This window comes from Pipistrellus hanaki (genome assembly GCF_964339955.1).
Source record: "Pipistrellus hanaki genome assembly, chromosome: 8".
Classification (NCBI taxonomy): domain Eukaryota; kingdom Metazoa; phylum Chordata; class Mammalia; order Chiroptera; family Vespertilionidae; genus Pipistrellus; species Pipistrellus hanaki.
In genome coordinates this window covers 53858570-53886517 of record NC_140510.1, presented here as the reverse complement: position 1 = coordinate 53886517, position 27948 = coordinate 53858570, and the positions used below count along the sequence as shown (strand labels likewise).

Genomic DNA, 27948 nt, shown 5'->3' with positions numbered 1-27948 from the left:
ATGGTCCAAGACCAAGAAGAATGACTGAAGAAGGCATTTCAGAGAGCATGGGGTGCCCTCCCCTTACAGGCCCAGAGCGAAATGGCCTGCTATTCACTTTTTTTCTCAATCAGCAATAGTAATCATGCCTCAGCTAGATCTCATTGGCTATGGCAGCCACTGCACAATGCTCCCCGACATACTTGAGCCACCCCTTTAGGAGGCACAGGCTGTACACATTGGTGGCAGGCGTATGAGCCATGAGGGCTGTTACCTCCCCCAGAGTTTGGAAGTTGCAGTGGTGCAGGGGCTCATGACCCAGGCGGAGCGCCAGGCCCTACATGGGTGAGCCCCCTGCAGAGAGAGCCACTGGTAATGTTACTGCAGCCCAGGAGGAACCTCTACCCCAGGCGGCCCAGAGGCAGACATGGGGACAGGATTATTCTGCGGCTTAAGGTTTTGGTTTGCTCAGGACCTGTCACTTCCTGCCCACTCCTTTGGAATGGAAATGTCCACCCCGTGCCTGTCTCAACACCTTATTTTGGAGGCACATTCCTTGTCTGGTTTCACAGGTTCACAGCCAGAGGGCTGTGCCTCAGGATGAACTGTACCTGATCTGCTCCAAGTGCCCAGCTTCCCTGTGCTCCTGGCACCTGGGGAACCAGCCGAGTTCCTTAACTACTGGCCATGCTCCTCCCATATGACAGCTCAGAGCCAGCTCTGGTTCCTCCTCTAAGCTTCCAGGGGTGTCACCTGATAATGCCTTTTGTCCCCAAGCCCTGATAGGATGCAGCTGCTCTTGAAGGTGCTAACCTCGCTCAGCCAGAGCACCTCCTTCTACATGTGTCTGTGCTCCTGGTGTGGATTCTGATACCCTGGTGTGTTAAGAAAATAAAAAGCTTTGTTTTTAAATGCATATTGAAGCATTTAGGGGTCAATGACATTATGTCAGGAATTTGCTTAAAAATACTCTAGCAAAAAGGTGGCGGAAGAACAGGTGAAAACACTGGGATGGAAAAGCTGGCAAGTGTTAAAACTGGGTGACAGGTACACAGGTCAGTGTATGTCTGCAAACTCATAGTCAACAAAGAAAGAAGTCCAAGTAATATAACATTACAGAGTAATAAAATAAGATGTACATAATAACACTAATTTCACGACTACTCTCTTGCCTTGGGAACACCCTTTGTCCTTATGGAAATGGGGTCCTCCGGCTCCTTTAGCTCATTAAAAACCACAGCAATCCTTTCTGTCCTGTCTTTGTCCTTAGCTTATGATTGACCATTATACTTAAGGTTTATAGATATTTCAGAGCTTGTAAAAATGCAGTCTTTTTTAGGGAAAAGACTCTGGAAAACAGTCACCATCAGAGGAGGAGATGGACAGTCCACACACATGATAAAAATAAAGGCCTTTTATTTGGTTTTTCTATGCCATTACAGGAACACGGGGCAATGCCTTTGATCCCCCGGGAACTGCAGCCACACCCACACTTGCTGCTGCGGCATTTGTGAGAAGCCTAGTGTCACATCCTGACACACATGGCCAGGATGAAGCTCTGCTCTAGGTCATGGGGTCACCTTCTTGTAGGTGATGTGAAGATGCTGAGTCATGGGTTGGGTAGTGGTTGCCATGGAGACTGTCTGTTCAAGTTTGCCTTCAGAATTCAGCCTGAATTTTCGGGTAATCTGAGCAGAACAAAACAAATACAAAACATCTTAGTTTTATCTTCCAAAGATATAACATTGAGGTCTCACCACAGGCCAAGTATTCCCCCAGGGGCTGTGACAAGTCACCTTAGTGAGTCAAATGACAGACTCTGCCCACCGAGTTACAGCATCTGCCAAGATCCAGGTGTCCTTGCCTTTCTCTGTCCCTAGAAGACCATGACTCGGTCCCTCCCATCTTAGGGTACTTAGAAGCCATCTTTTTTTTCTGTCTGTAAGTTATATACTTGATCAGGCAAATGGTGACCTTCCCACTTCACTCTACAGCTTGTACTGATATCACACATGTTCCTGGAAAACTTAGTAGCAGCACTTAGGAACAAACTATGGCTGCTGTTACCGAAACAAGCAACCTGTGAGAAAACCTTTTCTTCCTGGGATGTCTGCAGAGTGAGGAACCACGACAACAAATGTAACCCACCATTCTCCAGAGCATTATCTCAATTAGTTGAGGTTCTGCTTCCCTGCATATGTCGACAGTTTGGCTCAAATAAACACACAAAAATTCATTCCAGGTTTCAATGGTTTTTTTACATTAACATCCTAGATTCACTGGTACATTGAAGTGTGAGAACTGGTATGAGTGATAAGCAGTTAATTTGCTTAAAATGTAGCTATCATCACAATATAAGCAGGAGGGCATTTCTGAAGATTCCTGGATGGAGAAATGAACACAGTGCTTTAAAGAACGGCACTGGGGAGAGATCAAAGGTTGTGGCCACAGGCAGTGTGGGTGTAGCCTGCTATCACTGAGGAAGAAAGGGCAGTTCTCTGTGACTCATGGAATGTGGAAGCTAACGGGGAGAAGGTCAGAGACAATTCAAGGCTATGAGCCCTTGTTCTTTCAGCTCTAATTCTGAGTTCAAGACCCCAGGCTGGCTTTGCTGTTTAATTAAACAGAGATGGTCCTTATTTTTAAGACATTCTTAGCTGTCCTGGTTGGTTTTCAACAGGCTGTCAAGACCATTCAATGTGGAAAAGACTTTCTTTTCAACTCATGGTGCTGGGAGAACTGGATATTCACACACAAAAGAATGAAATTGGACCCTTATCTAATAGAATATACAAAAACAATAACAGATCAAAGACTGGAATATAAAAGCTAAATTTATAGGCCTCTTAAAAGAAAACATGAACAAAAGCTTCAATGACACTGGACTAGGAAACGATTTTTTGTAACACCAAACACAGTCAACAACAGAAAACAGATAAACTGGACATCATGAATATTTTAAAAATTTACTCTATCGATAGTGTCCTTTGAGATATAAATGGCAGCCCACAGAATGAAAGAAAATATTTGCAGGTCAAATACCTGATAGTAGAGGTAATAGCCAGAATACATTAAGAACTAATCCGATCCAACAACAACAAAAACAAACAATTCTGGCCTGGCCGATGTGGCTCAGTGGTTGAGCATAGACTGATGAACCAAGAGGTCACTGATTTGATTCCTGGTTCAGGACCTATGTTGAGGTAGTGTGGGGCTTGACCCCTAGGTAGGGAGCATGCAGGAGGTGGCTGATAGATGTTTTTCTCTCATCATTGATATTTCTTTTCTTTAAAAAAAATATTTTTATTGATTTCAGAGAGGAAGGGAGAAGGAGAGATAGAAACATTGATGATGAGAGAGAATAATTGATCAGCTGTCTCTTGCACACACCCTATTGGGGATTGAGCCATAACCTACGTATGTGCCCTTGACCAGAACTCTATCCACTGAACCAAACTTGCTAGTGCTCATTGATGTTTCTATATCTCTCTCCCTTTCCTTTTCTCTCTTTCTAAAAACATATTTAAAAACAAAGATTGCTGGAATTTCATTGTAAAAAACAAGCAAACAAAAACCCCCAAATAACCCTGTTCAACTATGGACAAAGGACTTGAATAGACATTTCTGCAAAGATACATGAATGGCTAACAAGCCCATGAGAAGATACTCAACAGCACTGATCATGGGAAACACAAATCAAACCACAGTGATGCCTCCTCATTCATCAGGATGGCTGCTATCAAAACCCCAGAAAATATCAAGTGTTGATGAGGATGTGGAGAAACTGGAACCCTGTGCACATGAGAGGAATGGAAAATGGTGCAGCTTCTGTGGAAAACAGTATAATGGTTCCTCAAACAATTAAACAGAGATACCACATGACCCAGCAATTCCACTCCTGAACACAGACTGAAACATTGATATCAGGGTCTCAGAGATATCTGCACACCCACAGAAGTGATCCACGTGTCCATGGACGGAAGAAAGGTTAAACAAAATGTGGTCCATTCACACAAGGGAATATTAGCCTTAAAAAGGAAGGAAATCCTGCCATATGGGACAACATGGATGAATCTTGAGGACATTATGCTGATAAAATAAGCCAGTTATAAAAAGACAAATACTGTATGATTCCACTTACATGAAGTATAATACTTAAAAAGTCGTTAAAATCATACAAAGAGAAAGTAGATGGTGGCCGCCAGGGTCCGGGGGAAGGGAGAAAGGGGAGTTATGGTTTCATAGATAGTTTCATATTTACAAGAGCTATGGTGATGGCTGCACAACAATGTGAATTATAAAAATCACTGAAGTGTGCCCTAACTGGTTTGGCTCAGTGGATAGAGTATCGGCCTGCGGACCAAGAGGTCCCAGGATTCTGGTCAAGGGCATGTATCGTGGTTGCGGACACATTCCCAATAGAGGTGTGTAGGAAGCAGCTGATCGATGTTTCTAACTCTCTATCCCTCTCTCCCTTCCTCTACGTAAAAAAAAAAAAAAAAAATCCATAAAATATATTGAAAAAAAATCACTGAAGTGGACACTTGAAAATGGTTGAGATGATAAATTTTTTATTATATGTATTTCAACTCAATATAAAAACATTGAAAAAGAAAAAAAAGTTGGGTGTGCAATAAACTTAAAGGCATTGTTGCCAGCAGATTCGTGCTATGAGAAACACTGTTAATGCAGGTCTTCAGGATGGAGGGAAATAGTACCACGGAAAGCTCAGACTGACAGGAGGGAGGCAAGGGCAACAGAGAGAGAAAACAAATGGATAATTATAAGAGATTACTTCCCCTCATTATAATTGGTTTGGAAGTCAGCTGACTATTTAAAGCAAAAGTATAATAACAATACCATGAAGGTTCCTAGTGTAGTGTGTTTGTGTGTCCATCCCCCATATGGGCCAGGTGTGGCGACAGCAGCACAGGAGGTTACAGAGCTGTGAGGTTAGGATTCGTGAAATGGAAAGGGGAAAGTTCAGCTGCAAAGTGAGCACAGGATTATCCAAAATCAGGTGGGAAGTGGGAATGTAATGGTGTAACACTGATTATAAGTTAAGATGCAGATAGCCTGAAAGCAGCCCTTAAAAAAGATAGTTAAGAAGCTAACAGAAGAAATAAAACAGAATGCTATTTAACCCAAGAGAACATAGTAAGGGTCAACCCAAGGGAAAAGATAAAAACTCACAGGGAAAGGCCAACCCAGGGGGGGAGGCCCACCAGGCATGTGAGACCAGCCGTTGGTCGGCCAGGTCACCCTGCAGAGCAGAGCCCTCCCCTTGTCCCTGCCTCCCACAGGCCTCACCTCCGCCTACTCCCTCCTTTTGCAGAAGAGCACTTTTTGTTTAATTAATAAAACCCAAAGTTAGTTCTCTAGCGAAAATAGCCAAAACCCTGATAAAATAGGAAGCCTCTGGCAAGAAGAAAAAGAGAAGACACAGAAAATCCAAGGGGACATATGTGTCACTTCTCCAAACTCTGAAAATCTTGATAGAAGGAGCCGTGAATTTACAAAAGTGAGGTAGGGCCTGGAGACGAACAGTGGAGGCAGAAGCAGCATCCAGGCCTGGTCCCTTTGCTCCCCTGTGCCCAGACCAGACATGTTCCCAGGGGGTCACCGCTCAGTCCTGTGGGGGCCACCCTTGCCAGCGGGCAGACACAGCTAAGGAGCTCTAAGAATAACTGATACCAAAATGGACAACATCTGAAAAAATCATTTAATTCATTATAACTCGTGAAAGTGATCTTCAAACATGACTCAACATTTAGAGTTATTAATATAATTCACTGCATTGACAGCTTCAAGTGGAAAAAACACAGAATCTTCCCCAAAGAGGCTGCAAGAGCATTTGGAGAAACTCAAAACCCTTTCTTGAAAACAATTCTTAGCACACTAGAAACAGGATCTTTTTGACCCAGCCACGGCCTCCAGCAAGCATCAAACAGGGCTGTGACACCGCAGTACATCAGGAAGTCAGGCCTGAGGTCAACAGGTTCCCCTGTGACCCTGGCAGTGCCATGCCCAGACCCGGTGGTCAGAGATGGACAGATATGACTTGGAGGGACAGAAACCATGTGTTCCCTTATAACCACCAACAACCAGTTAGAAGATGAAATGGAGACAACAGTCTATGCACATAGCAACAGAAACTATCCGGCACTTAAGGCTTCCTCCTACCACGAAGTGGCCAAGACCTATATGATTTAAGTGATAAAGAAATCTTTTGATATCTACTGAACACACCACACTAGACCTGAAATCACTGCAGCACACCACCACACTGCTGTGTAGCACTACCCATGGAAAGACTCCAGCTCTCCCCCATCTAATTCGAGTATTCACGCAATCTTGATTTATATTTTATGGACCTAGAGAAGCCCATTGGACACGTTATCTTAAGGAGGAATATGTGTTGTTGTTGTTTTTTGTTTTTTTTTTAAAATATTTTTTATTGATTTTGTACAGAGAGGAAGGGAGAGAGATAGAGAGTTAGAAACATCGATGAGAGAGAGTCATCGATCAGCTGCCTCTTGCACACCCCCTACTGGGGATGTGCCCGCAACCGAGGTACATGCCCTTGACCGGAATCGAACCCGGGACACTTCAGTCCCCAAGCCGACGCTCTATCCATTGAGCCAAACCGGTTTCGGCAGAATATGTGTATTTTTAAAATATGTTTTGATTAACTTCTTTCTTTTTCTTTTTTTAAAATATATGTTATTGATTTTGTACAGAGAGGAAGGGAGAGAGATAGAGAGTTAGAAACATCGATGAGAGAGAGTCATCGATCAGCTGCCTCTTGCACACCCCCTACTGGGGATATGCCCGCAACCAAGGTACATGCCCTTGACCAGAATCGAACCCGGGACCCTTTGGTTCCCAAGCCGACGCTCTATCCATTGAGCCAAACCGGTCTCGGCTGTTTTGATTAACTTCTGAGAGATGAAGGGAGAGGGAGAGCGAGAGAGAAACACTGATGAGGTAAGAAATACCGATTGGCCCTAACCGGTTTGGCTCAGTGAATAGAGCATTGGCCTGCGGACTGAAAGGTCCCAGGTTTGATTCCAGCCAAGGACATGTACCTTAGTTGCGGGCATATCCCCAGTAGGGGATGTGCAAGAGGCAGCGGATTGAGGTCTCTTTCTCATTCAATGTTTCTAATTCTCTATCCCTCCCCCTTCCTCTCTGAAAAATATCAATAAAACATATTTGAAAGAAAGAAAGAAAGAATGAAAAAAAGAAAGAAAGAAAGAAAGAAAGAAGGAAGGAAAGATTGACTGCCTCCTGCATGTCCTGTACTGGGGATTGAGGTCGAAACCCAGGCATGTGCCCTAACTGGGAACTGAACAGGCGACCTCCTGCTGCATGGCTCACCACTCAACCAACTGAACCACACAGGCCAGGTGATGTGTTGCTTTTTTAAGTTGATTTTTCGAGAGAGAGGAAGAGAAAGAGAGAGAAAAACATCTATCGGTTCCTTCCTACATGTGCCTGAACCGGGGATCAAACCTGCAACCTAGGTATGTGAATCAAACCAAACATCTTTTGGTTTCAAGGGATGTCATTCCAATCAACTGAGCCACACTGGCCAGAGCTAATTAAGAAAATGTTAAAAATTAAGAACTTTCCCTAGACATTAAAATATAACAAAGTGTGGTAACTTTAAATTATTAGATGATTTAAAATACTATTGAAAAAGTAGACAAAAAGAAACAGGTCCCTCCCCCTATTTAGGGGGGACGTGGCTTGAGATAGTCATGACATTTCAAATCTGTGGAGCCACCATTCATCCATCTGAGGAAAGTCCAAACTATATGTTGCATTCTATAAAAACAAATCTGAGAGAAACGAAAGGTCTGAGTGTAAAAACGAAAGCTACAAGAGTACAAGAAAATGGAAGAATAATTTTATCATTTTGGAGAAAACAACTTTCTGAGCATGAACCTAAATCCACACACCACAAAGGAAAAGACCCCCAGAGGCAACCACAGAAAAGCTTACAACCTGTGGGTAGAACACTTCATAAACCAAAGTCACACAAGCCACCAAATGGGGAAATGCAGACAATAGATTAATATCCATAGTATTAATATATAAAAAAACAAACCATAAAGCAGTAAAAAAATGAAAGCCCACAAAAAAACAGGCACTGACTTTAAATATCAAGTACAAAGAACAAGAAATACCAATACGAGTGTGGGAAATCCTCCCTCTCATAAGTTAAATTTAAAACACGAATGAGATGCAATCTCTTCTTTATCAGATTAGAGTCATAAAGTTTGAAGATATTGATATTCAGCATATTGATAAGGGAGTAGGGAACCAGGCACTCATGCAATGCCGGTAGGAATTCATTAATAAAAAGAATTTACTTGTATCTATCAAAATTTTAAATGTTCTTATCCCTTGATCCAACAATTAAACTGGGAGAAATTTATCCAACAGATGTGGATATATCTGCAAAAGTGAACAACACAAATGGAAAAGGATGCTTGTGACAGAAAAACAAGGAACCCGAGAACCTCCCTGCCCACCAGCCAGGACATTAAGTGAGGAAGAATGATGGGCCATGGAGACAGGTCCCCAAGACAAAGTGAGAAGTCAGAACAATGTGCAACCAATCCTGCCGACACCACAAAGTGACGTCCGAGAGGGAGAACAGGCTCACCTGCTCCACGTGGGGCTCCTTGGCAAAGGAGATCCTGGCGATGGAGTGGGATGCGATGCACAGCTCCTGCCCGTTCACCTCGCCCTCCTCCACCTCCACAATGCCTGCAAGGGAGGGCCATCAGTCCATGACAGACTGCCATCTTTGCATTCACAGATTCAACAGACCTGAACTCTGCAGCCATCAAGGCCACAAGGCCCCTTGTCTGCAATGAACCTTCGGATATCAAGAGGGGGAAAACACAACTCCTCTTATTAGTACAGCCAGGGCAGGTGATCCATAGAGGGTTGCCCTCTCCAGGGTTGCCCTGACTCCAACCTCCACCCGTCTTCCCCACCCCCTCAAATAGGTCCCCTAGGATCTGAGAGGAGGGAAAGGTGGCCAGGGATGGACATTCCTCTGGTTGCCCACTGACTTGCAGTCCACCAATGTCCTGGGCTCCATTCCAGATTGGGCTGGTCCTAACTGTCCACCTGCTTCCAGGAAATGAGACTCACCTGAGCCAGTGAGCAGGTAAAGGTCAACAGCCGGCTTCTGTGTAATTTCTAACTGGTTAATCTGGTAAGCTATTTTAGAATGACCTCATTTTAGGGGCAAAGCAGACTTCCAGACAAGAGCTTTCAGATGGACAGGGAGCCTCCCTGGTCTAGCTCTTCCCTAGGGCCGCGTCCCCATAGGAAATACCTGTCTGTAGCAGGGTTCTGGGAGCCAGGGAGTGTGCTGTCATTGAAGGAACTCAGGTTAAAAAAAAAAAAAAAAATCAGCCTGTCCTCACAGAAACAGTCCCTTACCACCTCGTGTGGACCTCAGAGAATGCAGACAGGACCCCACCTGCTGGCTCCCCACCTGCAGGCCCCACTGCGCTTCTCCTGATGCTTCCTGCTCTGAGAGGCACCCACAGGATTAGGTCTATGTCCCAACTGACCCCCACAAAATGTCTGTGAGCAGGGACACCGGCGACTGAAAGAGCAGAGGCAGATGCTACCTCACCCAGGGGCCATCTGGCTGGCTGGCAAGAGGTACCTGTGTTCTGGGCGCTGACGAAGGCCACCTTGTTGGTGTCGGGTTCTAGCCGGATGAAGCCGCACTCTCTGTGCATGGGCTTCCGCGTGTCCGGGTGGAAAGCATTGAACCTGCATGGGGACCAGGGGGTGAGGACAGGGCAGCGGTGAGGGTAGAGATGCAGGGCCCTCAATGCAGGCTTTGCGTTCACCCTCCCCACTTTATAAGGCCCCCACTGAGCACAAGGTTAAAACACTTCTCGCTCACAGGGGAAGACACTTGAGCAACCACATTCGTGGACTGTGGCCACCAGGTGCATTAGGGGTTCGACCTCTAGCCTGGAAGCACCCCTGGAACCTCCCCACACGCACAGCCAACATGTTCTTTGTAACTGTGGTTACCCTTCCCAAGGTACCTTCAGCCCTGCACCTGGCACGCTTCAGGCCTCAGCACCAAATCCCACCCTTGCACCAGGCCTGCCCTCCCCAGAGCCATCATCTTGCATTGGACACCCACTCATCTACACGGTGGGAAAAGAACAGGCCGAGTCAGGACTCCACTTCTTATCGATCAACCTGCATCATGATGCAAGTTCACGGTGACAGAAGAGACAGCTGTGCTGACAGTTCTGCACTTAGACTCTAACAGAACTTTGCCAGCACTGCGAGCTGCCGTTGGAATCAACCCTTAATAGGGCAGCGCTGGTGGCCACACGATGCCCTCTCTCCACAATCCTAATGAGAAATACACTTACCATAGTCTAACACACTCACAATTCTGTTCACCAAAATAGATACTTTATACCACAGTCACAAAATTATCTTTAAGTTGTAGCCCACTGTTCAACAAGACTGTTTTATACTGCCCATTATTTTTTGTTATCCAGAGTTTCCTCTTCAGTGTTATGTACAGAATATTACTTTGCCCTATCCATTCAGTCAATAATGCAAAAAGGTAAGAGATAATATTTTTAAAAGCAAGATCTTCTAAACCCTTCTGAAGTTTTTAGACTTGACATAAACAGAATCCAGTTAATTTAATAAGATTCTTAATATATAATTAAATGTACAGCCGATATTGGGGAAGGGCAGACTTTTACTTTTTATATTTTCTCACTGCTTAAACTTTAAAAACCGTGTGTTATCTCTGAAATTAAAAATAAAAATATTCTCAGCCACCTCCCCTGGTTCCCTCCTATTTAGCCACCCGACATTCGACCTGCCTCCTGGGGCTGGGGCCGGGGTGAAACGCACACAGCTGGAGGACTTTTGCTTTGCTGTCTAATAAGAACCTGAGAACCACAATATTAACAGCTCCTTTGAGACCTCAATCAACTAGGAGTAAGTCCAAAAGAAAGTAAGCGCTCTCCTTTCAGGAATATTGGGTGAACGGTTTAGTTAAGCACGAGCACTTATTCTGTGTTTGGGTTAACACGTCTGACATCTTGCCAGCCCACCATCATCACATACACGTGAACCAGAACGTCCTGTCGCTGGCCACCACGTTTCAGCTGCCAGTGCAGGGAGCCTCTCGGGGCATGCCCTCCCGCCTGGCGTTCTCCCGGAGACGGGCGCACTCACGAGAAGTTGAGCACGGGCTGGCCCACGTGGGAGATGTGCACCTCCTCCAGGTACTGGAAGGGCTGCAGTGTCGGGAAGGTCCCAGCGCCTGGCGGGTCTGACAGCCAGGTGCCCAGCATCCAGGACAGCGGCTCCACCACTGGGTTCATCTTGGGAGACTCTAAGGACAAATGGGAAAGACAGTTAGTGGCTCCGCTTTCACTGGTCTCCTTCTGACCAAGCCCTGCTGAGCTGTGTGTGGAAACACACTCTGTCAGTACATGCCTCGTAATTTACAGCGGATCCTGCTGATTCTAAACATGCTACCAGCCACCTGTCAAGAGGGGGAGAAAAAGGCCAAACAATGAGTAAATGTTATCTTGCAGATAAGTGTCCGAATGTGTCATCTCCTACATGAAGGGAGACCAGAAGATTCATTGAAGAGATAGGAGTTCTAGAAGCACCTTGGTCTCTGAAGTGTGGCTGGTCCACTGAGGTACGCTTTAGTGAACAGCATGCTGGGTTTCCAAAACACAGTCCAAAAAAAGAACTACAAATATCTTAGTAATTTTAAGTATTGGTGGGTTACATGTGAAAATGATGTTTTAGATAACAAAATACATTATGAACATTAATTTCACCTGCTTCTACCTTTTTAATGGGCTCGTAGAAAATTTTAAGTAACACAAGCCTCAGGGGCTGAAAAGCAGGGTAAGCGGCCACAGCCATGATGGATCGACCTGAGTTACCAACGGTAGGGAGTCGGGTGGCCACGGGCTGGTGTATGGCATTCAGGACCAGGCGAAAAGGTGTTTTATTATCATAATAAAAGTAAGAGTGGGGTGGACTAGTGATAAAAAAAAAAAATTTAAATTACATATGAGCTCATGCTATGGACAGTCTCAACATTCAGGGAACACACAGTTTCTGTGAATTGTCCCTGGGGATGTTACTAGAAGGCAGACTTCACCAAGAAACAACAAAAATGATGGCAAAAGGAATCACAGTAAGTAAATACTGAACACATTTCACAGAAACACACATGTTGTGTGACTCAGTGGTTGAGCATCAACCTTTGGACCAGCAGGTCATGGTTTGATTCCCAGTCAGGGCACATGCCCAGATTGCCAGGTCGATCCCCAATAGGATTTATGCAGGAGGCACATCTCTCATCATTGACCTTCCTTTCTTTCTTTCTATTAAAAAATTTTTTTTCATTGATTTCAGAGAGGAAGAGAGAGGGAGAGTAAGATAGAAACATTAATGATGAGAGAGAATCATTGATCAGCTGCCTCCAGCACACCGGAGGCTCAACTACTGAACTATGATGGCCGGGCTCATCATTGATGTTTCTCTCTCTTTCTCTCTCTCTCTGAAATCAATAAAAATATTTTAAAAAGAAAAAGCATAGGCACAATATAAATAATAAGAGCTAAGCGCAACCACACTTGAACTCACATAAAGAAAAAGCTTTTCAGCCGGGACCGGTTTGGCTCAGTGGATAGAGAGTCGGTCTGCAGACTGAAAGGTCCCGGGTTCGATTCCGGGCAAGGGCATGTACATTGGTTGAGGGCACATCCCCAGTGGGGGGTGTGCAAGAGGCAGCTGATCGATGATTCTCTCTCATCGATGTTTCTAACTCTCTATCCCTCTCTGTGAAAAATCAATAAAAAATATTTTTTTAAAAAGAGAAAAGAAAAGAAAAAGCTTTTCAGATGGATCACAAAACAAGACACTAACTCCTGTGCTATGAACAAGAGAGCACTAAATCAAGTGACTCAGCAAGGTGTTTCAGAAAGTGGGAAAGACACATCAGGAAGAAAGCAGGGTCAAGCACCTACTGTCAGGTAAAACAAAGTTTAAGCCACACAATGGCTGAAGGGACCGCAATGTGAGTGCTCGTGCAGCAGCATTTAGGTAGCGGAAAGTACTGAAGAGATTCACGTTGACAGAGAGAAGCTAAAGGATATATCAATTCATGTCGATATCCAAGTGAATAAAATACAAAAATAAAATACCTATATAGCATGATAAATAAGGCACTTCTGATGGATACATGAACTTTGTAGCTGAAAACTAGAGGATACTCCTTTTCTTTTTAAAATACATTTTTATTGATTTTAGAGAGGAAGGGAAACGGAGAGAAAGACAGAAACATCAATGATGAGAGAGAATCATTGATTGGCTACCTCCTGCATGCCACCTGCTGGGAACTGAGCTAGAAACCCAGGCATGTGCCCTGAGGTGTCTGCACTAGGCCATCTAATTACTCTGAGAAATACTGCACATTTGGTCCTGGCTTGCTGTTACTTGCTTTTATTTATTTAAAAAAAAAAAAAAAAAAATATATATATATATATATATATATATATATATATATATATATATATATATATTATTGATTTTTTTTACAGAGAGGAAGGCAGAGGGAGAGTTAGAAAAATTGATGAGAGAGAAACATCAATTAGCTGCCTCCTGCACTTCCCCTATTGGGGATGTGCCTGCAACCAAGGTACGTACATGCCCCTTGACCGGAATAGAACTTGGAATCCATGTGCCCGCAGGCCAAAGCTCTATCCACTGAGCCAAACCGGTTAGGGCTGTTACTTGCTTTTAACTGTAAGGAATTTTGATCTGAACCGGACACCAGGCCTGGCAGTAAATACCAGCAGGCAGGTGGGTTCCATGACCCTCACAGCATGCCCACAGGTTCCTCCACTGCTCCAACCTGTCTGGGCACATCTTTCCTTGTTTTCACTGAAGCTTTGAGGAAGGAGAACAACCAACAAAATAATTCTAAAATCCAAATGTCAGGTTACATGAGCCTGTCCAATTTCATTAAACTATATCCTTAAGATTTGTGTATTTTACCTACATAAATTATACTTCATTATAAAAATAAAATGAATTTTAAAGTCAAATAAAAAGTATAATAATACAGGACCTAACCTATTTGCCACTTTCAATCTCTTTAAGTAAACTCGACAGGATTTTCTATGCATTTTTTTTTTTTCTGGATTTCATTTTTCTTTTTTTAAAGTCAACCAATATGCAAAAAACTTTTAATTTCCCCCAAGAAACTTAAATTTTCATTTTTTGGCCTGAGGCAGCAAAAGAAGGCTTACCCATCCCTAAATTTTCTAAACTTCAGAACACCGGCAAGGTTCTTCAAGGTTGTTTTCTTCCAATTGACGGGAAATGTTTGCACCTGGCTGTTAAAGAGCTCGGCAGGAAGTGAATGCCAAACCTAAAGAATGCATTCTGGGAACTGTAGTTCCCTATAAAAGATGACTCCTCAAATCTGAGAGGGAAGGTGGGGGGAGGGTAGGTGGGTGGGAAGAGATCAACTGAAGAACTCGGAAGAACCTGTACACAAACAATAGGAGGGCAAAGGGCTGGGGTGGGGCAGACTAGAAGGGGTCAATGGAGGGGGGAATATATGTAATACTTTCAACAATAAAGATTTAATAATAAATAAAGAAAAGAGATGACACCTCAGAAAAAAATGGAAGACAAAGACAGACTTGGAGATGACCGAGTCCTAGAGCTGGGAGGAGAGGTCAAGTTGAATTTTATGAAGGTCAGTCAGGCCAGAGAGGTCACATGTCTTGTGTGGAGGATGAAGGGGGACCTCCACCCTCAGCTACTTCCACTGACTACAGAGGGAAATGACTTTTTCAACAGGGAAATGTCGGGCAGCCAAACACAGAGCGAAGCTGCTCCCAGAGTGCTAGCTACCCACTCCTCCAGTCTTTTCAAGTGGACGCTCAGAACTGCTCGGTCTCTTGGCAAATGTATCAGCGTACCGGCCCTGGACTCAATGACAGGAAATACTTACTGAGACCTAGAGACAGACTTCCTGGCACCTCCTACCCTCACAGCACTCTGTGACAACAGTGTTTCCCACCCCAGCACACTGGAAATGATACTAACTGCAAAGCATAGCAGGGCAGGGAGAGTTAAGAGTGCCGCTGCTTGCCTAGCACTGGCCATCCCGAGTGGAGAGGACACTATCTAGCATATTACCATTGTGCACTGGAATGGCACAACAGGTAAAGAAATAGCAAGGCCCTCGCTTTATCACCTGTTAAATGGAAAGGCATCACCACAGTTCTTATAGCACAGGAATGTGCAAGTTATTAATTCAAGTTCTGCTGCTTCAATTACCAGCCATGTACATGCCAGACACAATGTGAAGCCCTGGAGATGCCATCATACAGTGTTCTGTCTTTAAGGAACAGTGTGGCCATTTGTAGTGTGTGTGTTTTATTTATTTATTTATTTATTTTATTTTGATTTTTCAGAGAGGAAGGGAGAGAGATAGAGAGCTAGAAACATCGATGAGAGAGAAACATCGACCAGCTGCCTCTTGCACACCCCCTACTGGGGATATGCCCGCAACCCTGGTACATGCCCTTGACCGATGACCCTTCAGTCCGCAAACCGATGCTCTATCACTCAGCCAAACTGGTTTCGGCTGTAGTGTGTTTTTTTAAATTGATTTTAGAGAGAGGAAGGGAGAGAGATAGAGAGCTAGAAACATCGATGAGAGAGAAACATCGACCAGCTGCCTCTTGCACACCCCCTACTGGGGATATGCCCGCAACCCTGGTACATGCCCTTGACCGATGACCCTTCAGTCCGCAAACCGATGCTCTATCACTCAGCCAAACCGGTTTCGGCTGTAGTGTGTTTTTTTAAATTGATTTTAGAGAGAGGAAGGGAGAGGCAGAAAGAGACAGAAACATCAATGACTAGAGTCCTGGTGCACGACATTTGTGCACTTGGCGGAGGGGGGGAGGTGAGTCCCTCAGCCTGGTCTGTGCCTTCTCACAGTACAGGAGCCCTCGGGGGATGTCTGACTGAGGGCTTAGGCAAAACCAGCAGTTAGAGCATCTGCCTGGGGACTGAAGGGTCTCTATTCGATTCAGGCCAAGGGCACATACCTCGACTGCAGGCTCGATCCCCAGCCCCCGGTTGGGGTACATATGGGAGGCAACCAATCAATGTGTCTCACATCCATGTTTTCTTTGTCTCTCTCTGCTTCTTCCTCTCTTCCACTCTCTTTAAATAATTAATGAGGGAAAATATCCCTGGGTGAGGATTAACAACAAAACAAACAAACAAAAAGGAGACAGGGTAGATTAAAAAGACCCATCACTCTGTTGTCTATAAGAAACCCACTTTAGCCGAAACCGGTTTGGCTCAGTGGTAGAGCGTCGGCCTGCGTACTGAAAGGTCCCGGGTTCAATTCCAGTCAGGGGCATGTACATTGGTTGCGGGCACATCCCCAGTAGGGGATGTGCAGGATGCAGCTGGTCGATGTTTCTCTCTCATCGACGTTTCTAGCTCTCTATCCCTCTCCCTTCCTCTCTGTAAAAAATTCAATAAAATATATTTAAAAAAAGAAAGAAAAAGAAACCCACTTTAACTATAAAAACACAGATTAAAGTAGATATAGAGAAAGATGTATCATGAGAACATGAATCAAAAGAAAGTTGAAGTAGACAAATTATACTCAAATGAAGCACACTTCATGACAAGAAAGTTATGGGGTAAAGAGGGGAATTACATAACAACAAAGGTGTCAATTCTCAAAGAAGACACACTGATCCTTGATGTCTATGTACTAACAGAGGGCATCAATACACGATAGAGACAAAACTGATAGAATTCAAGGAGCAACAGACAAATCCACTGTCACAGTGGGGACATCAACACACTCTACAAGAATGGACAGATCCAGTGAGCAGGAAAGCATTAAAGACACAACTGAACTCAATGGCACCATCAATCAACTGGATATAACTGACATCTGTAGGTACTATAGTTAATTTTTTGTGTCAACCTGACCGGGTGAAGATGCCCAGAGAGCTGGTAAAACATTATTTCTGTGTGTGTGTCTGTGAGGATACTTCTAGAGGGATTAGCATCTGACTTGGAGAACTGCATAAAGCAGAGGCCCTCCTATAAGCCTGAACAAAACTGAGGAAGGGAGAATCTACTCTCTGTTTGGATGTCTATACTCCTGGCACTTGGGCCTTCGGACTCAGACCAGGATTTATCTCCTACACCACATATGTCAAACACAAGGCCCTCGGGCCAAATCCAGCCCGCCAGGCCTTGCAATGTGGCCCGCACTGCGCTGTCATCACTGCACTCCGCTGTCAGTTTATGACATTGTCAGTTTATGACTGTTCAGTAAACCATTCGGCCCGTGATTTAGGCTGGATTTTAGATTTTGGCCCCTTCTCTGATTGAGTTCGACACCCCTATCCTACACCCTCCAATTCTCAGGCCTTTGGACAGGGACTAAACTGACCTACCTGTTCTCCTGGCTCTCTAGCTTGCCATCCATAATCTCAGGAGCCAATTCCTAAGAAACCTCTTCTTATATATGTCTCTCCCCTCCCTCCCTCTCTTTATACGCACACACACACACACACACACACACACACATGCACACACATGCTCTATTGCAGGGGTCCTCAAACTTTTTAAAGTGGGGGCCAGATCACGGTCCCTCAGAGAGCTGGAGGGCCGGACTATAAGAACTACTAATTCCTACTGTAACACCTTGGCTGCGCTCACTGCCCAAAAAACCTGGCGGGCAGGATCAGACTCCCCTGGGGGCTGCATGTGGCCCGCAGGCCGTAGTTTGAAGATCCCTGCTCTATTGGTTGTTTTTCTGGAGACCTTTAAGAGCTACTTCATCCCAACAATAGAAGTCACATTCTTCTTAAGGTCACATGGAATATTTACTCAGATAAACTACATTCTGGGCCCTACAAAACACCTTCACTAATTTAACAGAATAGAAATCACACAAAGTATGCTCTCAGACAACAATAGAATTAAACTAATACCAATCCCTCTCAAACCTTTCCAAAATATAGGAGGAGGAAACACTTCCTAACTCATTCTATAAGACCAGCAAAAACACAAGAAAAGAAAGCTACAGCCAAAACCGGTTTAGTTCAGTGAATAGAGCGTCAGCCTGTGGACTGAAGGGTCCCAAGTTCGATTCCGGTCAAGGGCATGTGCCTTGGCTGTGGGCACATCCCCGGTGGGGGGTGTGCAAGAGGCAGCTGGTCGATGTTTCTCTCTCATCGACGTTTCTGGCTCTCTATCCCTCTTCCTTCCTCTCTGCAAAAAAATCAATAAAATATATTAAAAAAGAAAAGAAAAGAAAGCTACAGACCAATATCCCTTATGAACACTGATGTGAAAACACTTAACAAAATACTAGCAAACTGAATTCAGCAGTGTATTAAAGGAATTATACACCATGACTAAGTGGAATTTATCCCTGGCATGCAAGGAATATATATAGATCAATGTAATATATCACATCAACAAAATAAAAGGGAAAAACTACATGGATATCTCAATTGATGTAGAAAAATCATTTGACAAAATTTAATGCTTCATGATACAAACGCTCAACAGAATAGGAACAGATGGGAACAACCTCAACATAAGAAAAGCCAGGTATGAAAAACCCACAGTGCACATCTAACTTAATAATGAAACACTGAAAGCTTTTCCTCTAAGGTCAGAAACAAGAGAAGAATGCCCACTCTCACCACTTCCATTCAATATGATCCTGGAAGTTCTAGCCAGAGCCATTACACAGGATAAAGAAATAAAAGACATCCATTAGAAAGAAGTAAAATTATTTCTGTTTACAGGTGAGATGATCTCATATGTAGAAAATCCTAGAGACTCCACAAAAAAATTTTGTTAGATCTAATAAATAAACTTAGCAAAAATAGCAGGATACAAAGTCAATACACAAAAATCAATTGCCTTTCTGTACACTAACCTGAAAAGGAGATTACAAAAACAATTCCATTTATAATAGCATCAAAAAGCATAATTACTTAGGAATTAACCAAGGAAGCGAAAGACTTGTCCAATGAAAACTATAAAACATTTCAGAAAGAAATTAAAGATACAGAATAGAGAGCCCAGAAATAAAGCCTTGCACATGTGGTCAAATTATTATTTTATTTTTTTGTTGGTCAAACTATTATTTTTAAAATTTTTATTTATTGATTTTAGAGAGAGGAAAAGGAGGGAGGAAGAGAGAGAGAGAGAGAGAGAGAGAGAGAGAGAAAGAAACATCAATTTGTTGTTCCACTTATGCACTCATTGGTTGATCCTTGTATGTGCCCTGGCCGGGGATCAAAGCTACAATCTCGGCATATGGGGACAATGCTCTAACCGCTGAGCACGGGACCAGGTGATTTTGACCAGAGTTCCAGACTATTCAACGGATCAAGGACAGTCCTTTCAACAAATGGTGCTGGGAAAACAGGAGACACTTAGCAAAACAATTAAGTGGGACCCTTGCCTAACACTGTATACAAAAATTAACTCAAAAATGGATCTAAGACCTAAAGTTAAGACCTAAAAAAATAAAACTCAGACAAAAACATCGGACACAGGACAAAAGCTTCATAACACTGAACTTGGCAATGATTTCTTGGATAAGACAACAAGGCACAGGTAACAAAAGAAAAAAACAAATTAGACTTCATGAAAAAGTTTTTTTACATCAAAAGGCACTATCCAGCCTGGCTAGTGTGACTCAGTGGATTGAGCATCTTCCAATGCTCCAAGAGGTTGCTGGTTGATTCTTGCCCAGTGAGGGAACATGCCTGGGTTGCAGGCTCCATCCCCAGTAGAGAACATCATCAACTGATGTTTTTCTCTCTCTCTGATGTTTCTATTTCTCTTTCCCTTTCCCTTCCTCTCTCTCCACAAAAAAATCAATAAAGACGTTTAAAAAAAAAAAAAGGCACTATCCATAGAATAAAAAGGCAACTGACACAATGAAAGAAAATACTAGCAAAATCATATTTCTGGTAAGAGATTGATATCCAGAATACATAGAGAACTCCTAAAACTACTAGTAAACAACAACAAAACCAACAACCTGATTCAAAAAATGGTCAAAGAACCTGAAACAGATAATCCCCAAAGAAGATATACGAATGGCCAAAAAGCACATGAAAAGATGCTCAATATCATTAATCATTAGGAAAATGCAAAACAAAATCACAATGAAGGGGATGGCTTATCAAAACAGGAAAGTAAGTATTGACAAGGATGCAGAAGAACTGGAACTGTGTGCACTAGAGATGGGAATGGAAAATGGTACAGCCACTGAAAAACAGTATGACGGTTCCTCAAAAAATTAAATGTAGAATTCCAAGATGATCCAGCAATTCCACTTCTAGGTATACACCCAAAAGAATAAAGCAGGGTCTTAAAGAGATATTTTGTACTGGGAACCTCCGAGAGAGCAAACATTTTGAGGAAGACAAAGAGAGTCAGCAGATGGTGACCACAGATCCAGTTGGAGCTTAGGCAGGCCTTGAGACCAAGCCGGGCACCTTCTCTCCCTCCCACTCTTCCCAATGCCGCTGGAATCCTACATCCTCCCCTCCACTCCAGTCAGCGCCCAGCCTCCTACCCTAAGGAACGCAGCAGAAGCTCTGACAGGCTCTTATCTTATTCTCCCTACAGCCTGTCCCCTAGCTCTCCACCCGTCCCCAGGCCCTGGAGCCCAACTCAGCACTGCCTCAGGGCCCAGCATGCTCCTCCTTGGCCACTTCATCCTGGCCCACACTCCCCTCAGCAAAGACACTTGCTGGCTTGTCCTCACACATAAAACCCCACTGAAGCCATGCTCCCTTTTGGCAACAACTCCCCTTCATGGCCAGAGCTCTTAAAATGCCTTATTGCTGCCCCTCACTCCCATCCAACTCCATTCTCGCCACTCCAAGGAGACTGTGGTCACCAGTGACCCCATGTGGCTGAGTTCAGACATCTTTCTTCCATTCTAATCAGAGCTGTATCCAACCCAGCCAAGCACCCCTGCTGTCTGAATGCCCTTATTTTCTCGGGCTAGCATGACTTCGAGCACCCATGGCCCCATGCTCCTCCCTTTTCATCTCCCTTCCTGGATCCTCTGCAGCCGCACCTCTATAAACATAGCCTGCTCCTGGGCTAGATCTGAGCCCCTTCTCTAGCTACAGTTTCTCCAGGTAACGTCATTCAATTCCATGGCTTTAAACTCCTCTGACCTCATCCAACACAGCGGACACACATATACACTGTGGACTCACATACAAAACTGGCACCAGCACCTAATACCTCATACTCAATCATACTCATATAAGTATCTCATATTCAATTCCTCTAAAAAATTTACTGTCATGCCGAAACCGGTTTGGCTCAGTGGTAGAGCGTCTGTCTGTGGACTGAAAGGTCCCGGGTTCGATTCCGGTCAAAGGCATGTAACATTGGTTGCGGGCACATCCCCAGTAGGGGGTGTGTGCAAGAGGCAGCTGGTCGATGTTTCTCTCTCATTGACGTTTCTAGCTCTCTATCCCTCTCTCCTCCTCTCTGTAAAAAATCAATAAAAAATATATTTAAAAAAAAAATTTACTGTCATGAGTTCAAAAATATCATAAAATATCTCCAAAAAGAACAAACAAATCTGGATACAATAAATAGTGGTAAATAAAATAGCAAAAAAAATGTATACTTACAACTAAATATGGTTGTTTGGAGGGGAAAATGAGAATATAGAACCAAGGCCACAGAGGGTCTGGCTCTGGGGAGCAGAAAGTAAGGAGCTAGGAGAGTAGAACACAGGGACTGATCAATGCAAAGCAGTTACTGAAAGACAGGCTTCAATGGTTGTTTTTAAAAGCTGAAAGACATCCACCAGAACAGGGAAGAAAACAAGAAAGCTTACCAAATTAAAAAATAAAACAGAACATCAGGCCCAAATTTCAACTTACCAACAATCACAATTGTAAATGGGTTAAATTCTCCATAAAAAGACAGAAGCTCTCAGACTGAGTTAAATGTAACTGTAAAATAAAGGAGCCCTGGCCAGTGTGCTCAGTGGTTGGAACATTGTCCTGCGCTTCAAAAGATGTCAAGTTTGATTCCCAGTCAGGACACATGCCAGGCTGCGGGTTCAGTCTCTGGTTAGGACGCATGCAAGAGGCAATGATCAATGTTTTTCTCTCTCTCTCTAAATCACCCTTCCTTTCTCTCTCTAAAACATTTTTCTTTAATTAAAAAGAAAGAGGATATAAAAGGATTGAAAATGAGGAGATAAAGAAGACTTTAAATGGAACAAAAGGGAGTTTCCTGTAAGAATCAGAGACACATATCTCTAACAACATTATCTCCAAATAAAAAGCAAAATTAGGCAGAGAAGGAAACAGACCTGCTGACTATTACAAATAAGCTAGATCCAGCAGGAGAACAAAGTAACTGACTGGTGGAGAGGATACATTCTTCTCAAACCACAATGAAACGCAAAAACAGACTGGATTAAGCCACACTGAAATCTCAAGATTCCAAAAAGCAGATCTCATTAAGTGACTATATAACTGGAACTTAAAGCAATAAAATTTAAGCATAATTACAAATAAATTAGCTCCCCTCCTCCAATCTATCCACGTGAAAAACTGTAAACTTCCTTCTACATAACCTGAATTAAAAAGGGTATCAAGAATGAAGTTAGAAACGATTTAGAAATGAGTAGCAATGAGAGCAACATGAGGCAAATCCACAGAGAGGCCAAAGAAGGGCTTAGCCTCAGGCTGGATGTATCAGGAAATATACATGTACAAGAATAAGCTCAGTCCTCAGTCCAGGAACCAGAACCACCACAAAGTGAAACTGAAGACAAAATGAAACTGAAGAAAGTAGAAAAAGTGAGGATTAATGAGGCAGAAACAACAAGGCAGACTTGATCAATGGAGTAGAGGGCTGGCTGTTTAGAAAAACCTACTGGACAAACTTTGGGACATTTGACCAATATCAACAGAAAAAGTAACCAAAAAGCAACATCAAGAAACAATAAAAAAAAAAAAAAAAACAGCTTAAAAATGACAAGAGAATAGTGTCACTCTGAGCAGCACATCATGGTCCTCACATGAGCTGCTCCTCCCCCAGGAACATTTGGAAATACAAAGGAAAGGTTTTAGTTTTTGCTTGTTTTTTGTTTTGATAGTGGCTGATGTCCTGGGGGTCCAGGAAGTTCTGAACAGCCTGTCACACAAGAATCTCCTGAAGTGTTAATTACATCACTGAAGATAAACTCTGATCCAAATTAAATGAAAAATGTAGCAGGATATTTTCATGTATCTATAACAGGCAAAATATCCTATCTCCAATAAGTAAAAAAAAATCTACAAACCAACTTTTATATATACTATACAGTAAAATAGAGGGGAAAGCAGAAACATAGCCAATAGACACATAAAAAATATACTCAACCTATTTGTATAGGTACCAAGATATGTAGGATAAAGCATAGAAAGTAGTCTAAAAGATCACACAACAAATTTTAACAGCAACAGGGATAAAAGCTGGGAGGTGGGGAAGAAATTTTCACCATTTCTTAACCTGTATTTTTCTGTAGTGTTTTAATTTCTACAGAAGACAATCTATTCTACTTGAAGAGATGTTTAAAATCTTGTTATTTTTTTAAAATCTATTTTATTGACTTTTACAGAGAGGAAGGGAGAAGGATAGTTAGAAACATCGATCAGCTGCCTCCTGCATATGCCCTACTGGGGATGTGCCTGCAACCAAGGTACGTGCCCTTGACCGGAATCAAACCTGGGACCCTTCAGTCTGCAGGCCGATGCTCTATCCACTGAGCCAAACTGGATGGGGCCTTATTGTTATTATTAATGTTCAAAACTATTTAACCTTAAGGATATTCATGGAAACGTGAATGGAAAGAACCCCTCTAATAAATTTTCTACATCTATTTGATTTTACATTTAGATCCTAACCCATTTGCAATTTGTGTGAGGTATGCTGTAGATGTTCACATTACCCCAGGCAAGGTGAAAACCAGGTGTTGGGACCCCATTCCCTGAGTAGCTGACCTCACAACTAGCGGCCTCCCGGCTGCTGGAGATGAGCTTTCCCACCTGAGCCCCTGTCTACCAGGTCCAACTACTACCACCGCCTCATCGGAGCAGTGGGAGCCGAGGTGGGTACTGACCGCGGCCGGGTGCTGGCAGGCTGCTCAGGCTCAGCATGCTTCCTCTCTGCAGTTTGTCCAGCTTCTCTTGCAGTTTGCGCACCTGGCTGTCGGAGCGGCTGACACGCTGGCGTAGACTCCTGAGCTCACCGTTCTTCTTTTCCACCTGCTTCCAAAGGCAGCAAGCCCGGCTCCGGTTCTGCCGCGCAGAGAAGCAGTAGGAGTGCAGCGAGTCGATGAGCTTGCAGGCACCCGAAGCTGACAGAATAACCTCGTTGATGGACATGGGGCTGGCGTCACTGTGCTCGCTCTGCACAGCCTCAGTGGCTGGCTTTGGGGTGACGTCTGTCGGAGGGGCAGAGGGACTCTGGGAGGACTTCTGTGGTGTCGCAGTCAGAGATGAACTTGGGGGGCTCTGCCCCAGGCTGGTCCCACTGCAGCCAGGCTCCGTGTCTCTCTTCGGCCTCTTCCGGTCCACGGGCTCCCGGGGGCCGTATGGCCTCTCTCGGGTGTGCCTTGAGGAGAAACTGTAAGAGTGAAGCGAACCAATGAATTTGCAGGCCCCAGATCCTGGGGGGGTAAAGTCATCCATGGAGATGCCGCTCTTATCCACCAGGTCCTTGTCGGGGGTGATGCTGCTCTCATCAACAGCATCGCCCGCAGGCCCATTTGCTTCAGCCTGGCTGCCTGAGGCTTTTGTGGCCAGAGCATCAGCTGGGGGGCCCTGCGTAGCCTGCTCCTCACTGGTGGCTTCACTTTTCAGGGAAATCCGCTTCAACTTGAGGGACCCTGGCTTAACAGTCAGGTTCTCATTTGAGGGTGATGGTGAACCGGCATCTCCTTTCCCATCAGCTTCACTTGCCCGTCCCCGCAGGCCCCCTGAGGCCTTCTTGGTGTCCTTTCTCCTGCTGCGGCCACGGCCTCCAGACCCCCTCTTCTTCTCCGGCAGGTGGAAGATGGAGGGCACGGCCGTGGGCTTGAGCAGGCGGTGCTGATCCTCCAGCCTTTTGGAGAAGCTGTCTTTGGTGAAATGCTCACTACAGAGGAAAGAATACTTAGTAGGGGTCCAGTTGTCCCTCTGAACAGCTTTTAACCACTGGATCAGACGCTTTGAATCCTTCAGGGGGAACCTACAGGACAAATGGCAAAGGAATTAGAAAGAAAGAATTACATGTCTCCACCTAAAATGATCAACTATAAAAGCAAAACAAGTATTTTTGAAAACACCCAAACCTATATGAACTATACTTAAGGAACACACTCTACTTACACATTACTACTGGAATGGGAAGATGGAAGATCCGTTGTTTACTCTGAAGGTGCTTAGAGTTGCAGGGCAGATAGGAATGAAAGCAGGTAACTCCTACCAGAATGTTAGGAAAAGCTTAGGATAGCATACAGACAACAGGAAAAGCTCCAGGAAGCCCTGGAAATAATTCCCAGAAAGTCATGGCTCAGCAACCCAGCCAGTGTGCCTAGGATGCAGAACTTTGGGTGCTAAGAGTGGGATGGTTGGTCACCCACTTAGAAGCCAGACCAGCTGTGGGCCAGCGGAGATGGGAGCCAGAGACCAGCAGAGCATCCCAGAAGAGCATCCCAGGACTGATTCAAGCAGGTGAGGATGGGAGATGAGCTCTCAGAGAACGTCAGACTCAAAGGTGTAGTTCTGTGTTCCTACTACACTCCCATCCTGGAAGATGCTGAATAAGACACTGAATGACCACTTCTCATCAAGACAAGATCTACTTAGAAAACTCTGGCCAAAATGTGCACAGGAGGCCATTTGCTCCCTCTAAGGTCATGCAACACACCTGAGGCCACTGTGGACAAGGACAGGGTAGAATCTCAAACTTAAAGAAATTATCCTCGACATGACCTCCTAAACTTCCCAAAGTTCCTCAATTCTCATGCCCTATGCCCCCATACCACGTTAGACCATCATGAATGCCAAGGGCAGCCTTCTCTGCAAGGACTTTTTTTCAAAAGGGTAACAAAACTTTTGGGACTAGAGGCTACTACGAAGGAAACTGAGGAAAGCATGGTGGCTGCTCTAAAAAATCCAACATTACTTTTGATAAATTGTAATCACTTAAAATTTAGTATATCACAGCAGCTTTCAGTAAGAGTATAAGTAACAAGTGTCACTCCGGCTTTAAAAATTAAATACTAATGTCCTGCAGCATACATCAAGTATACCCCTTCAGCTCACTGTGTGGGGCCCACTATGCCTACGTGGGCTTCAGAGGCCTCCTGAAGGGAAGACGGTGAGACCCTCGCCCGGCAGGGCCCACAGCAGGGGCCCAGGGCCGACAGCCCCTTTGCAGCCCCTGGGGGAAGCCGGCAGGGAAGTGCCACCCACTCCAGGGCAGGAGGCTGTCGGGCGCCTCCAGGGACTCACCTTACCGCTGGGGCACAGCTACCTTCCTGTACCCAGCACTGGGGACCCTTACAGCAACAGAGCGCCTGGAGCGCGTGTTAATACATGAGGTATGAGACGCATTTGCTTCGCCACACTCCCGATGGCAGAGATCAAGGCAGCCTCCGCCGCGATAAAACAGGGACAAGTCACAGCCAATGGAGAGGGCAACTGACCTAAGGAAGAGGTTGCCAGAATACACGGCTTCTGGAAACCCGCGGCGCCAACTCGAATGGAGCGCGGGGGCCGCAGGGGTGGGGGCGAGGGAGGTGAGGCCGCGAGGGGGTCGCCAGGTGGTCGTGGGATGGCCTTCAAGTGGCCTTAGGGTGCGCGAGGGATGGGCGCCGCTGGCCGCGGGGTGGTTCCAGGAGGGCGCCGCTGGCCGTGGGATGGGCGCCGCTGGCCGCGGTGTCCGGCCCAGAGACGGCGGCCCCGGCCAAGGTCACACAGCGCCCGGCGCTGACTCACTCGCAGGAGCGGCCCCGAGGCCTGGCGCGGTGAGTGCCCCTCGCTCGCGCCGGGCCCCACGGCCTCAGTTTCCCCGGTGCCGAGCCGGGCCCGGCGGGGGCGTGGTCAAGCCGAGCGGGCGGTGGGCCGGGCGCGGTTACCTGTGGAAAGAGACGGAGCGCTTCTCCCCTTTGCCCTGCCGGTTGGAGCAGTTCGCGGCCGCGCAGCAGATCACCATCTCGGGCCTCGGGCCGCCGCGCCGCCACCAGGCTCCGGCCCTCGCCTCGTCGCGCCGAGCCCGGAGCGGGACCGCCCCGAGGGGAGGCGCGCGGCGACACGGCTGCGGGACGTGGGAGCCAGCCCCTGCGGCGCCGTACGGCAAGATGGCGGCGCCCACCTCCCCGCCGCCGGCCGTCGGCACGCCCAGGGTCTCAGGCACCCAGAGTCTCAAGCACCCAGAGTGGCTCTGCCCGCGTTTCGAGGCTTTGGGGGTGAGCAGGGGCACCCGGGCCGGCGGTCCGTACAGCGACATGGCACGCCGACCCGTCCGTACGGCAAGATGGCCGCGCCTGCGGGTGCGGGCGCACGGCGGGCTGTCAAGCTCGCCCCGAGGACTTTTTGCCCACCTGCGCCAGCTTCCACCGCCCGGATGGGTCGTTGCTGGGCTCCACGGAGAGCACGCCGAAGGCCGTCGGGGTGCGGAGCGCACGAGTAGGAACCTCCGTGCCTGACTCCTCCGTACGTCAAGATGGCAACCAGTGCACATCCGCCCGCACTTCCGGCTCCGCCCGCGCCCGGGATTGGCCCTGGCGGCGGCCCGTCGCGTCGCGCTGCGGACCCG

At 45.5% G+C, this 27948-nt stretch overlaps 2 protein-coding genes across 4 annotated transcripts in view; one reads left to right on the top strand and one right to left on the bottom strand.

Moving 5' to 3' along the window:
* Positions 1-1375: 1375 nt before the first annotated feature.
* Positions 1376-27873, bottom strand: THAP4 (THAP domain containing 4; the record flags this gene model as incomplete). Of its 3 annotated transcripts, none has more annotated exons than XM_084892590.1 (6): positions 1376-1667; positions 8654-8757; positions 9677-9786; positions 11236-11395; positions 24266-25374; positions 27269-27873. In XM_084892590.1, 6 exons carry the CDS (start codon positions 27871-27873, stop codon positions 1548-1550), a joined length of 2208 nt encoding a protein of 735 aa, XP_084748716.1. In that variant the 3' UTR covers positions 1376-1547. The 3 variants fall into 3 exon arrangements, with proteins under 3 accessions (XP_084748716.1, XP_084748717.1, XP_084748718.1); XM_084892591.1 differs by having other exon boundaries at positions 27734-27873; XM_084892592.1 differs by lacking the exons at positions 24266-25374; positions 27269-27873 and adding an exon at positions 14340-14441.
* The window catches only part of ATG4B (autophagy related 4B cysteine peptidase), a gene marked incomplete at its 5' end in the record, with an annotated part of 29792 nt that continues 29699 nt past the window's right edge, over positions 27856-27948 (top strand). The window contains 1 exon segment of the mRNA XM_084892616.1: positions 27856-27948. Coding sequence (XP_084748742.1) covers positions 27856-27948 — 93 coding nt within the window.